This window comes from Cynoglossus semilaevis, chromosome 5 (assembly GCF_000523025.1).
Source record: "Cynoglossus semilaevis isolate Cse_v1.0 chromosome 5, Cse_v1.0, whole genome shotgun sequence".
In the NCBI taxonomy this organism is placed as follows: domain Eukaryota; kingdom Metazoa; phylum Chordata; class Actinopteri; order Pleuronectiformes; family Cynoglossidae; genus Cynoglossus; species Cynoglossus semilaevis.
The window spans coordinates 2,884,765-2,897,849 of record NC_024311.1 but is presented as its reverse complement, the minus strand read 5'-3'; the positions used below and the strand labels follow the sequence as shown (position 1 = coordinate 2,897,849).

General features: G+C 38.1%; 1 protein-coding gene across 6 annotated transcripts in view; it reads right to left on the bottom strand.

Annotated features, from left to right (window-relative positions):
- Window positions 1-13,085, bottom strand: part of LOC103378652 (protein diaphanous homolog 3) — a 175,741-nt gene that overhangs the window by 145,651 nt on the left and 17,005 nt on the right. For all 6 annotated transcript variants that reach the window (XM_025055501.1, XM_025055500.1, XM_025055496.1 and 3 more), the window contains 9 exons: window positions 11,180-11,316; window positions 10,552-10,657; window positions 8,359-8,469; window positions 7,440-7,558; window positions 7,090-7,206; window positions 5,313-5,431; window positions 5,147-5,211; window positions 3,390-3,494; window positions 1,101-1,397 (listed from right to left, as the gene is read on the bottom strand). In XM_025055501.1, coding sequence (XP_024911269.1) covers window positions 1,101-1,397; window positions 3,390-3,494; window positions 5,147-5,211; window positions 5,313-5,431; window positions 7,090-7,206; window positions 7,440-7,558; window positions 8,359-8,469; window positions 10,552-10,657; window positions 11,180-11,316 — 1,176 coding nt within the window. The remainder of the gene's footprint in view (window positions 1-1,100; window positions 1,398-3,389; window positions 3,495-5,146; window positions 5,212-5,312; window positions 5,432-7,089; window positions 7,207-7,439; window positions 7,559-8,358; window positions 8,470-10,551; window positions 10,658-11,179; window positions 11,317-13,085) is intronic.

The window sequence follows — 13,085 nt, the reverse complement described above, 5'->3', positions numbered from 1 at the left end:
GAGCTGCAGGACTGTAGGTTCATCTCATTTCCTGCCAAAAGGCTGTTGTGAAACCATAAACATACATTTCAGTCTGGTGAACATCTGCTATGACGTACACCTGACAATAAATGATTAATCAGCCCCAAACAGATGAGTTTGTGAAGGAAGGATGTTCTTCAGGGAACAACATCTGTACAGGTTACAGTGAGACACTCAATTGGATTGGATCCATATATATATGGGAGATGGTTTCCACATCTTACAGATTTGGCACAGAGCTGTACATATTTCTTGGGAAAACAACTGCCGATGAACATCAAGAACAAAAGTTAAGTGACATAACTATTTAGTGTTTTAAGTTTTTATCAACTTGCACCACTGTTATGACAGTAATTGAACCCCAATGATTTAATGAATGCGAAATTATGCAATTGGAGAAGACATGTTTAGGCCGTGTAAAATACTACCGCTAATACCTAAGCATGGCCCGATACTCGTAATCTGTATCGGGACGATATTTATTAAAAAAAAAAAAAAAAAAAAATCGAGATGGAGCATCCAAATAAAACAACTATAGCCTGCCTGATCCCAAACCATAAGCCAAAATGCCCAATTTAATTGCGGACAATATCCAGTAAACAGGGACAATAATACGTTGCAGTATTGGTATCGGACATGAAAACGTTGTATGAAGCCATCCCTACTACTAACACATGAGGATGGCTTGGATCAGTAGGTAATGCCTTGTCTTACAACTGGAAGGGTGGAGTCTTTACTCTAGACTTAGTAGTAGTTAACTAGTAGTTGCCCTCTTAGCAGCTTAGCTGTGAATAAGTTCTGTAGAAGGAAACCTGTAGCGTGAAGTGCTCTGAAATTCTGAGACTACAAAGGCGCTCTATAAGTTTATAAAATAAATCACAAACCTGTGTCTTAATAATGACTAACAAAGCCCTTTACATTCACTGTATACAAAGCAGGGAACTTTAACTGTGCGGAAACGTTTGCATTTACAATGCAACAAAAAGTCTCATGCATCTCTGCCCAATACTGACAGAAATTAATTGAGATAAAACTGACCGGTGTTTTGTGTTAGAAGTGTAAAAATCCTCATCTGTTACCTTGGACCAGTTCAATCTCTTCATCGAAGTTTCTAGTTTGAATTCCTTCTTTGGTAAGAGGCCATAAGGCAATGCATTATGGGTCGGAGAAGCTAGACCAAAGCCTAGTGGGGGTGGAAGAGGGACACCAAATTGAGGGTGAACTAGGCCAGGACAACCAGATAATGGAGGTGGTGGCGGAGGAGGAGGAGGTGGTGGTGGTGGTGGTGGTAGCCCAGGTCCTGCAGTGTTTGTTTGTGCGGCGCAGGAGAGGCTTGAAGAAGTCTGTGGAGCTTGGGCGTAGGGTACGGCTCCAGGCTGTGGTAAACAGCAGCAAGAAAGAAAGAAATAATCAAATACAGTCATTAAGTTACTTGTTACACAATCATTTGAAAAACAAATCCATTTTACAGAAAAGTTTGTATACATCATACAAATTAAATAGAAACAGACTCAGGTCATGGTTTAGAGCAGGGGTCACCAACTATATTTGTCAGAGGGCCAGCATTTTTCTGGAAAGACACATTGGGGGCTGGACACAAAATATCAAGTCACGTTTCCTCTACAATACACTATCGCTATCTTCCTCACTCCCTCACTCACTCATTAATCTAAGAAGCATGTCAGCAAACAGCATGATATGCGGAACACAACATCACAACAAAAACCTGGCAGCCATTTAACCACTAACCTAACAGACTTTATGATGTATTACATATAAAAGGCCCTCCTTTCCACAATGATGACACGCTTGCTTGAGCGTGCTCCACCTGCTGTTGTCGTGTAGACACGTGCAGACCTGTCAGTCAACCCTCTTTCACCACAGAACAGAAGTGAACAATGGCTGACTTTCAGTCCTTTGCAGACGTAGACAAGGTCGGTAGATAAGGTGCCAGACAATAAAGGAAATCAGAACTGATAGATCAGCTGACCCATCAATCGGGGCACCACTGGTATTACGTTTTACAAACAGAGGTAAATTGACTTATCTTAATCAACTTTGAACATCCTTACTGTGAAACACTAGCAAAAAAGACACATAAGGTTTCACAGAAATGTGAAAAACATGTCATTATGGCAGTACTTAATTACAGCATTTATTACTAAACCCTCTTGTTTGCCCCTTTTCTATAATCAAGTAACTATTTATACTATAGTAAGGTACAGCAAAATGAAATAAAAGGAGACTCTCGTTTCTACAGTTTTGCTTAAAATGCATGAAAATGAATAATAATAATAAAAAAAGGGGCACAGGGAGAATGTATTTGCCAACATAAAATGTCGTCCAGTACTGTATATTTGCATAGAGAATGTATTTTGATGGCATATTAAAAAGAACAATGACAGAAATAGAGGTTAAAAAATACACTCCAATAAAACTCCTCAGTATTCCCTCCTGAGCAGCCCAGGCGTGTTCTCTCAACCATCCAGCACAGGTCAAATGCTCATAAATGGTCCTGAATCTGACCAGAAGATACCCACAATAATTTGTTTTTTCCAAGGCTAAAAATCCAACATTATAACAGGGGCTACAAAGGTTGGTAAATTGTATCATACAGAGCAAATGGCTTATTGATCCGTGCAGCAGTTTTAGATTAAAGACGCACACTAAAGGTCAGCACTGGGCCTTTACTCAGCCACTGCCTCCAGAGGGAAGAACTTCTTTGCTGAATTAACAAGTGTGTCTGTGTGTGCGTTTGGAGGACTAAGAGTGACAAAGGCACTGATAAAAAAAAAAAAAAAAGACAGTGGTACAAAGCGTACCTGTATTGGCTAAATGTAGTGTCATCTTTTCAACCAAGCGCCTATTTAAGTATTCATTTTGTGTTTGCTCTCCCAAATTGAAAACTTATCAGCAATACAAAAAGGAAGTTCTATTTTTTTTTTCTTCAGTGTGGAGTTATCTTGCTGTGCCAGGGCATGGGAGCCATTCTCGGGAGGATTTGTGGAGGAGTAGAAAAGAGAGGCCCAGTGCTGTGGCTAAAGGAGGTTGTCAGATTAAATTGCTTCTAGAACAATTTCCTCTTGTGGGATATAGATCAGAAAATTAGAGCCAACATGGAGGACTGGTCAGTTTTCTCATTAGACTTGGTGTCAGCAGCCAGTAGAGCTGCCTCCACGTCAAGGCAAAGGCTGAATGAAAAAGACAGTCTTGTACTACCACAAACCAACACCTCTAAAAGCAAAAATTATCACTAATACAACCCTATAGATATTTAAAGTTGGAAGACAATCTGATAGGTCAGATTGATATTGGCAGAACGAAATACAACATCTGACAATGGGAGTCAAACCATGCGGCTCGTGTACCTGGGATTTTTGGGCTTGCAGCTCAGCTTGAAGTTCAGTCACTTTTTCTTCACTCTTAACCAGTGATGCTTGTAGCTCTTGTCTCCTTACGAACTCCTCCTCGAACTACAAAGAGAAGAGATCCAGGTTAAACTTGGCAAATTTCTCTTTGTAGTCAGTATTCAGATATCCCCATGAACCTCGGGGTAGATCCTTTGAGTTTAAAAGCCATAAACATCAGAACAATAAATGTCCAAGGTACATGTCCATATGATCGAGAGATATCATCCCACAAATTATTGCCGATAATATTGTCAACATTTTGAGACCAAATTAGCTAATGATAAAATGATAATATATGATAATATTGCAATTACACTCTTTGAAATGGAATCGTGTTTTTTACGATTCTCAAACTCCCGATGGTACCCGAATATTGTGAGGCTTTGTGATGCGAACTACACCTTGTCATAGTGCACACCATGTTGTGCTGTTCTGTTTGTATTTACCTTGTCGGCCAAATGCCTCAGTGAGTGTTTACTGTCGGGACAAAGACTTTGCCACTTGCGGTGCAGTTTTTGTTCCCAGGTGGGAAAACTGGAACAGGTGGTTATGTCTTATATGGGCATACAAGTCTGTTGTGTTGTCTTTTTTTTTCTATGCCACCATTTTCAAACTAATTCATCATATTGGCTTGCCAGTGTTGCTGTACTGTGCGTATTCTGCCCTGCCAACCCCCACCAAAGAGTGGAAAACTGACAAGAAGGTTCACTCTGCTCATTCCGCTATGGAACAAACTATACAAAAACATTAGGAACTTGTTGAACTTCTTACTCAGTTACTTAAATACATTAATGTTCTTGAGGCTATTATGCTAATGAATTGTGTTTCCAGATCAAACCGTTCCTCCCGGATTTTTGTGAAATAAATTTTCCAAAGGGAACTCCCCGGGGATTAATAAGGTTTTTTAACTAACTAATCTAATCAATCTATCAAATCATACATCCATCTATCAAATTTATAAATATAATATATGCCGCTTATGGACTGCTGCAACCCATAGCAATAATGAGTATAATTTTATTTTATCCTAGCAAGGTACTAGATCTTAAGTCTTATATTAAGTTCTAGGTAATGGAATACAATGTGAAGCCGCATTAACTGACTGTGCTGCGGGAAATCTGCTCTGTATCTAAGGTGTAAAGTGTCAGCACACCATAGGTCTTAGAGGATAATTTCTTTTTTGTCCCAACCTACACCAGTGTATTTGAATACACAGGCTAATATAAGATTGTATTATCTGCATCAGCAGTTACTGCACTGTAAGCTGTAGAATCATCACTTTCCACTGCTGATTTCTCAGCGTAAAGATGTGTGTGCATTATAAATCAGTTAAAATATACACATTAATATAAAATAAAACACACTCTCCGTTATAAGACAACTATGGCACAAAAAATGATTATCATTTGTTTGCACTGCTTTCGTGAGCAGAATTCTTCATGCAGCCTGTCATTGCAGACAGAGAAAAAACAAAAGGTGAAAAACAAACGTAATGAAAAAACAAAAGGTGAAAAACAAACGTAGTGGGAGAAAAAGAGAGAGAGAGATACAGATAGTGTTTAACCCTTACAACAATATAAACTGACCTCTGACACCTCGACTACAGCTCTACTAAAAATGACAGGATATTATTTCAATGATTCCGGACACATTGGTTTCATTTGACAAGAAAAATGTGTATCGCAAACCGAAATGAAAACTTTACTATTACTTACCTTTTGTTCCAGTTCAGAAGCTCTCTGTTCAAACTCTTCACCACGAGCTCTGTCCACACACACCTCTGAAAACAACAGTATGACAACATGGTAAAAAAAAAAAAAACTGGTAAAAATACGTGCACTTGCACCAATGTGTTTGTGCGTGTGTGCGCACATAACCTACCTAAAAGGTGGGTTAGGTCCACATCCAGGCGTTTTCTGTAACCGAAGTCTGGGTCAGTGCCACTGCGGTGGAGCACAATCTGAGACACACACTCATCAATGATCTTAAAGTATTGAGGCCTGAGAAAAACATTCAAATCAGACAGCAGGAAAAGTTACATTTTTGTTACATGAACAAATATTTCATTTCATTCTTATTGAATCTGCTGTTTATAACCTACGACAGTATCAGGGACACATTGAGAGTAAAGAATAAAATATAGAGATTGAAGTGTCATAACTTTAGGAATTTTAGTTTTTTTCCACAATGTGGCCGTATTATATCTTTGGATAATCAGCGGGGGAAACATGAAAGCCTTTTAATGCATAACCTGAACCATAGTTTTATGCTAAGTATGGTGATTGTGGGGACAGTGGGGATTAATGGGACACACTTTATACACTGTTTTTGCTGTTGATGAGTGCCTAGCCGTGCCTAACTTACACAAAGGATAATTAATAGAACACTTAGACTTACAAAATGAAAACGGCAGCTGTGACAATGCGACGACAGAGAGCATACTAAGCAATATGCAAGTTTGCAGTTTAAATGAGAAAATGGTTCAATCACCTCATAAAACCATAACTTTATGTCAAAATCTTTCTGTGAGTCTGATCATTGGTGGTGAGAGAGCAACAGGTTTGTCCAATGGCATTTTGTGCATCTGAGGTCAGGGAGACATCCGCAGTCCTATATGAACTACTGTCTGATTTTAATATTACAATTTAAAATATTTGATGTCAATTGGTCATTTGTATTATTTTGTAATTGATATATTGTACGTCCGAATTCCATTCCTATGCCACGCCAGAATTAATTTTCAACAGAACTCACATACTGTACATAAGTACCTATGTTACTTACCAACACAATGGTAACATCGTAATCTAGGACATAAAAACATAAGAAGAGCTTGACTTACGCTTGTAAGCCACAATTAAGAGCAAAAAGTTCCCTAAGAAAAATGACACCTTTGCGTATAACAACGTGTGACGAGGTATTACTAGTTCCCATTCTAAATTTGTTTAATACAACGTGTGACGAGGTATTACTAGTTCTAAGTTTGTTTTAACACCGCATGTCAGAATATTGGAACAAGACTTTCTTAATAAATTCAAGGGAGATGGCTAGACGTCGTAAACTGAGGACCTCCTGTATTAAAGAGGCAGGATGAAAAAAATTGTACAGCGGGGATGTAGTTATGTTACTGAGGAACAACAGCAATAATCACTGTAATACGTAAACAACGATAAAGCAAAACAACTATATACAGGCAGAGCACTTCCATAGATTCATCTGTCTGTTTTTGATAAAATTGTGTACACAGTCGGGTGTTGCCTGCTTTCTACGTTCAACATAAAAGTAATCACTGATTCTGGCATTTCAGCTACAAAACGGCCTTTTAGGTCCTTTAATAGCACGGTTCTTGACTTCAGGGAAAATACCCAAGGCCCAAGCTGTTCAAAGGCACTGAAGTAGGTCCAAGTAGAATGACTTGTGTCTGCACTGAAGGGATGCAACACATCTGTGATGTCTGTGAACCTATTGAGCAAAATGCACCGAGGGTCAAATATCTGCAAACTCCATGAGTGTGGAGTGTGGATAGAGTGTGCACTCTGTGACTCATCTGATTGAAGAGTTAAAGTGGTAGGCAGAGGAGCATGGAGGGGAAAAAAAAAATAGTCTTGGTCTCAAAACTACAAAAGGCAGTGTATATGTGTGCACTGCTAATTCTCACCTGGCAAAACGGTCATTGCGAATAAGCATCAGGTGCTGCAGTATGGAAAGTAAAAAGGGTTCAGCATTGCTGTCCTTCACCATATTCTGCACGATGCTGAAAACATCACCCACATCAGTGCTAAGGGTCAAGGACTGATACGAGAAATTAAAGCAGTGTTTCATTGTAAACTGTTCCAGAGTTGAAAGTATATTCTCTCTTTGATTTCATTTTTTTTTTTTTATTTATCTTGAAGCCACTGAAGAACCAGTGACCTCTGCTACTGCAGATGCTTTATGTCCTGTATGATTCACATTAAACAGGAACCGATCATTTCATTTCATTTTTGCTTCCACAGCCATAAAGGATATTCCAGTTCACTCCTGATGTCATCCAGCCTGTGAGAGAACTCGATCATGTCTTCTTCTTTGTGCTCCATGAACACCTTCAGCTGAATGTCAAGGGCCTCATTTCTGATCCCCGTCAGTTGCTACAAGTTTGAAAAAGAAGGGCAAAATGTACAAGGACGAAAAGCAAAAGGGGCCAAAATTACGAGATTAAGAGATACAAGCAAGAGACGGGAAATATTCAGGCCAAAGGTAATTGTTTGTGTGTATCAAATTTAAAACCATTGTCAGGACAATTAAGGTGGACACGCTCTACTCGCTGATGTGATTTCATTCAGCCCAGGCCGTTGTTGACTCACTCTTAATGACAAACTTTCAAATCCAATGGCCGCCTGCCAAATTATCTGCCAGCTGCTCTGCCCCGATGTCATGCAACATGGAAATTATACCACAATCAGTAGAATTGACATGTCCTTCACCCGCAGCTGCAATTGTAACGTGTAAAAAAAAGCAAACGCCTGCTACTGTGCCAGATTAAATGCTGTTTGAAAATGAGGTTAAAAAAAAAAAGTTATAGGCACTTTTGAATACAATGTACGGGTAATTTAGCATTTAGTCTCAATTTAAAGTGTGTTTGTTATCTGTGTTGCGGAAATGATTTAACAAATGACGATCACACTTCAGATGGTTTAACTCTAGGAAAAACAACCACTGACCCGGGCACTCAGAACCGTATTAGCGTTTATTGCTGTGTAAGACATTGGACATGGAAAACAGGTTTGTGCTGCGTTTCAACAATTATTTGCTGCGGCAAATTCAATAATATCTTGTAGATGTGCATTGCATATTTGAATCTCTTCCATAAGTCTTTACATCCGTGATATTGCAACCACACCTGAGTGTGTGTGTGTGTGTGTGTGTGTGTGTGTTTTGTTATGCTCACCGGCAGTATCTCTTTCAGGCCGCAGCGCATAAATTCATTTCTTATGTGTAGCCTGAAGTCCAGCTCATCAGGAGATGTAACTAGTGCGTTGATGAGCTGCATGCACGCTACCTGCAAGAAGAATATGGGGGGAGGGGGGAATAGAGAGCAGAGGAAAAGATGACAAGACTTTTTTGCAGAAGTTGATGGAAAAGCATTCCGGCATGCATTTTAAATGAGTAATGTCCCTCGGAAGCAGAGGACCATAACTAATGCATGTCTATTTTCTTCAGTCACCAACTGGGGGTGCGGGGATGTTTTCAATATTAATGCAACAACTGCAGAGAGCAGACATGCACACACAGTGTTAACTAACAGTTAATTTAAGGGCAAACTTGCTCTTTTGGAAGCGTTCTTTTCATTCCCATTTGAGTTGCACTCACTGCCGAGCCACAACTGCGTCCTGGCTTTTTGAATGACCAGGCAAACATAGTTGGGAAAATCAATTACTGATCATAAATGCAGTCCACTCAAGTGTGAAAACAGGGTCTGGCATTTGCAGCTCGGCAAGGATAATTTTAAGGTTCGTTTTTATTTTGACAGCACCTCTCCCCCCCCCCTTTCAATCTTTTGCACAGCTACCTGTCATGTCTCGCATAAGTGCCATTTTATTATTGTAATGCCAGTTGGTGGCACTTGCCTTGACATGAGCCTAGCGTACAGTTTGCTGCGATAAGGACCTTGAATAGGGTAAAATGGTACATTTTGTAAATTATCTCCTAGCATCTGCAAATACATTTTTTGTATGCACCCAACAGATAAATCGCATTAGGTCTGAACACACACCGTATGTGCATGCAACATCCAGAAATGATTCAATGAAACTGAGGTTTATTATAAATTCAGAAACAATTAAAGGGCTTTTAAAAATGAAAATACAAACATCTTTGAATGCGGTCTCACAGGCCTCAGTTTACATTTTCCCACGGCAAAACACAGCCATGGGAGACAGTGTGTAAATGTAGTCGAGGAGAAGACTACTAAGAGAAAGCCTCTGGGCCACACAGTGCTGCTGCCTTAGTTTGGATATCAAACCATCTTTTAGCTATAACAATACACTGGGTCTACAAGGATCTGTGCAGAGAAATAGAACTTCTTTTTTTTTTTTCTTTTTTTTTTTTTCAAAGCATTAAAAAAAATAAAGTCTATAAACCATCCAATACACAGGACAGTGTCAATATAGTAACAGTTATGCATTAGATAACTTCAGTTCCCAATGCAAACTTTAATCCTGGTTGTCCTTTTATTTATTTTAGTCTGTTTCTCAGCCCAATATTGGAATTTTGTTTAACTTGCTGTCCTTTCTTTAGTACATCCTCACTTGTTTGAACCTTATCTCAAAGGTAGTTCATGGGAATAGAATGCTAATGCCACACAACACAAGAAGGGCCAAAAAGGATATTATCATTTAATTGAGTTTGGTGGCCTTGGGTAGAGAATTTAAAACGATCTACATTGTTGAGCTGGGCAATATGGACCAAATGTAATATCTCAATTTTTTTTTTTAACTAAATGGCGATAGTCTATATATATTGTTATTTTTTTTCTAAAAATCAAACTCCCTGTTATAAGTTAAACACAGACACCTTCATAAACAGAGGTCAGTCTGCACCACATCAAAATGTAAAAAATATAACAAATTAACTGCCTAATATATGAAACTGTGGACCGTCAGCATGTGTAGTACACATGAAATCAAACAAATATAATGGCAATACAAAGCGTCATCACCGGTGAGGCAACGCTTGTCACTAGGTATAGATGAGAGTAGAATGTATTGCCATTTAACGCAAAATCAACTATTCGACTGATTTCCCCGTGCTACATAGCACCCAGAAAAAAAAAAAAAAAAAAATTAAAATACTGCGGTATGACCAAGCCCTATGACATTGCTAATATTTGTACCTACCATGGTTCTACTCGTTACTCATTCATTTGTGCTTTAACGGCTCTATTTAAGAAATCAAATTCATTCATGATCACAATAGTTTAAACCGTAAAACGTTTGCGCATTCGTGTAATCCAAATATGTCAAATGTTATCAGAAAGGTCCTCAGCCTCTGTTACCCTACGCCATCTAAGCATTTTATGCCATGAGAATGTTCAGATTTACCACCTGGGTGGGTAAATAACCATTTTAAAGTGTGACAGTACCTGCAACTGAACTGAACGATCACGGAGTCCTTTGACGATGGGGGCAAACCTCTCAGTTGTTTTCCATTCTCCAGCTTCTGTAATGGCTTCCAGGACCTTTTCTAAACTAATGACAATAACAAATAGATTTTATAATAAGATTTAACTGAAAATTAATTGTTCAGGTTATTTTTTTTTTTTTTTGTACGTGTGCAAATGTCTATGTAAAACAGAAAATGTGAATCCATGTCTATGGATTAACTGAACTGGGATTAAAATAATAGCAATTTCTACAATGGTAATGTTTAATAAGCAAACCCAGAAAATACAAAAAATAAAACCTATTTAGGATTTTTTTGCTGCTTTCCGGCTGTAAAATGGTAAAATAATTAAAGCTATCAATTGGACAAAACCAGCATATTAAAAAAAGAAGAGGAAGAAAGTGAAAGAGAAGCAAAACAAAACATAATTACAAAAAAAAACAAACAAGATTGTTCTGAAAAAGTGAAAAACAAAACAAACATATAACTCCCTGGGGCTTTTCCTAAAAACACACATTCATTCATTTTATCAGATAAGTCATGTTATAGTAAAAGCCTAACCGTCAGATAATTAAAAAAAAAAGGTTTAGGTTCATTCCAGAACATACGTGTTCTCTTCGCCAACGATGCAAATGGCCGACAGCAGCTTCACCACATCCATCATCATGGAAGGCTGGGTGGGGTCGATGGCTTTGGCCAATAAAGAAAGACATTTCTCTTCTTCCAGGATTCGATCCAGGCCATACTGTGTACCCAAACATAAAAAAATAATTAATTCAAATATATAATCATTTTTAATTGATAAAATCAAATTTGAAAGAGATTCTTTAAGCTTGTTAAGTAACTGCTGATCTTTAATTCTAAGATTTGGATCAAACACATTTATTGTGCCACTGAGAAATATGAAAAAAAAAATCTAATCTAATCCCAAATTTTAGGATTCATGTGTGTAATTAAACAATATAAATATGCTCATTGGGTGAATTTCAGTACCAAAAAAAAAGCAAAAAAAAGGAATTTCAGTACTGTAATGGATTGGGTGAATTTCAGTACCAAAAAAAAACTGTAATGGGACCGTAAATATTTATTATTTTCAACTCCCCAGTAAAAGATGCAAACAGAAGCTTTAAAGTCACTAGACCAAGTCATTTAAGACGACTTGGTCACACTACGTACACCACTTCCGGGGCAACCCTGAAGAAAGATTCATGAATCAATGATTGGTTGATAGACTTACAGAAGGACAACTTTGAGAAGGGACACTACTGACATTTCAAGTGTTCTTTGATGTACAAAAGGAACAGAAAAAAGGAAATGGCTGCAAGACAGCTGGTAGAGAACACCTGTCTTCTTGGCACTGTGGATTCATCACATCCCAAGATACCTCTCCAGCCAGAGAAAGGTCTGGGCTAAGAGAGCAGCCTAGGGGTAAATGCTGGTGTCTGAAGCCCACTGAGACACAGGATTACATGAGACCCTGTGCTTTCCAGAGCATGAGTGGTTGTGTTATGGACATTGATGGGTTTTACTGCCCATCTGCTGAGATGTTTCTTATCTCTTTTGTTACTAATTTGATTTAACAACAACAAAGCAAGAAAAACCCAAGAATATAGAGTGAGGATACTTTAGGATATCCAAATGAATGCCTCCGTGGGCAATAACTCCAGTCTTGGACTGGACTAGAAAGTTTGATCATAATATTGTCTTTGTATGTGATTTTTTTTTGCCATCTTTGCCATAATAAAAAAAGCATTAATTTAAAGAAATTCAAAGAAAAATAAAGTCCTGACTCATGTGATGGCAGACAGGGAATAGTTTAAAATACATTTTGACCCAATAATTGACTCCTGACAACCTTTTGTTTACTAAGCAGTACACTTTTGCATATGTATATTAACATTTGAATTCGAGTGGTCCTTCATCCGCCTCTGGTCTTTTTGTCTACATAAAAAAGTTTTTTTTAACCCTCCTGGTATATTTGTTTTGAATTCTTTGCAGGGAAATTGTCTAGTTTTATTCGAGTAGTTATTTTAATTTCTGTCAAAGTGTAAATTCTATTAACTTGTTTAGTTTTAGATAAAAGGGACATTTGGTTCTGAATACAACCGTATTATGGCTAGCGGTTTAACCAACTAAGGTATACTAACTAAACTTTGTTGAAACATGTGGCGCCCGCATCACTTTCTTTCCCTCGTATACAGTGACCATGTCTGTGCACTTTGGTTGTGACCACCAAATGTAGTCTATTATTTACTAAATCTGTTTCTTTAACACTCATCTGCCGTCACGCTCCAATGATACACCCATTTTTCTCCACCGGTCATGACCCTAATTTAGTAATTAAATGAACACACCAGATGATTATGATGTGAACTGGATTAAAGATACCCTGGGAGATTAGACTCAAAGCACATTAAGTTAATTAAGCCTTTTTTAACCAAAGGGTAAATAAAATTGATGTGGTAATTTTGGAACATGATGTGTTTTACAATCAACGGTAAAAAAAAAAAAAAA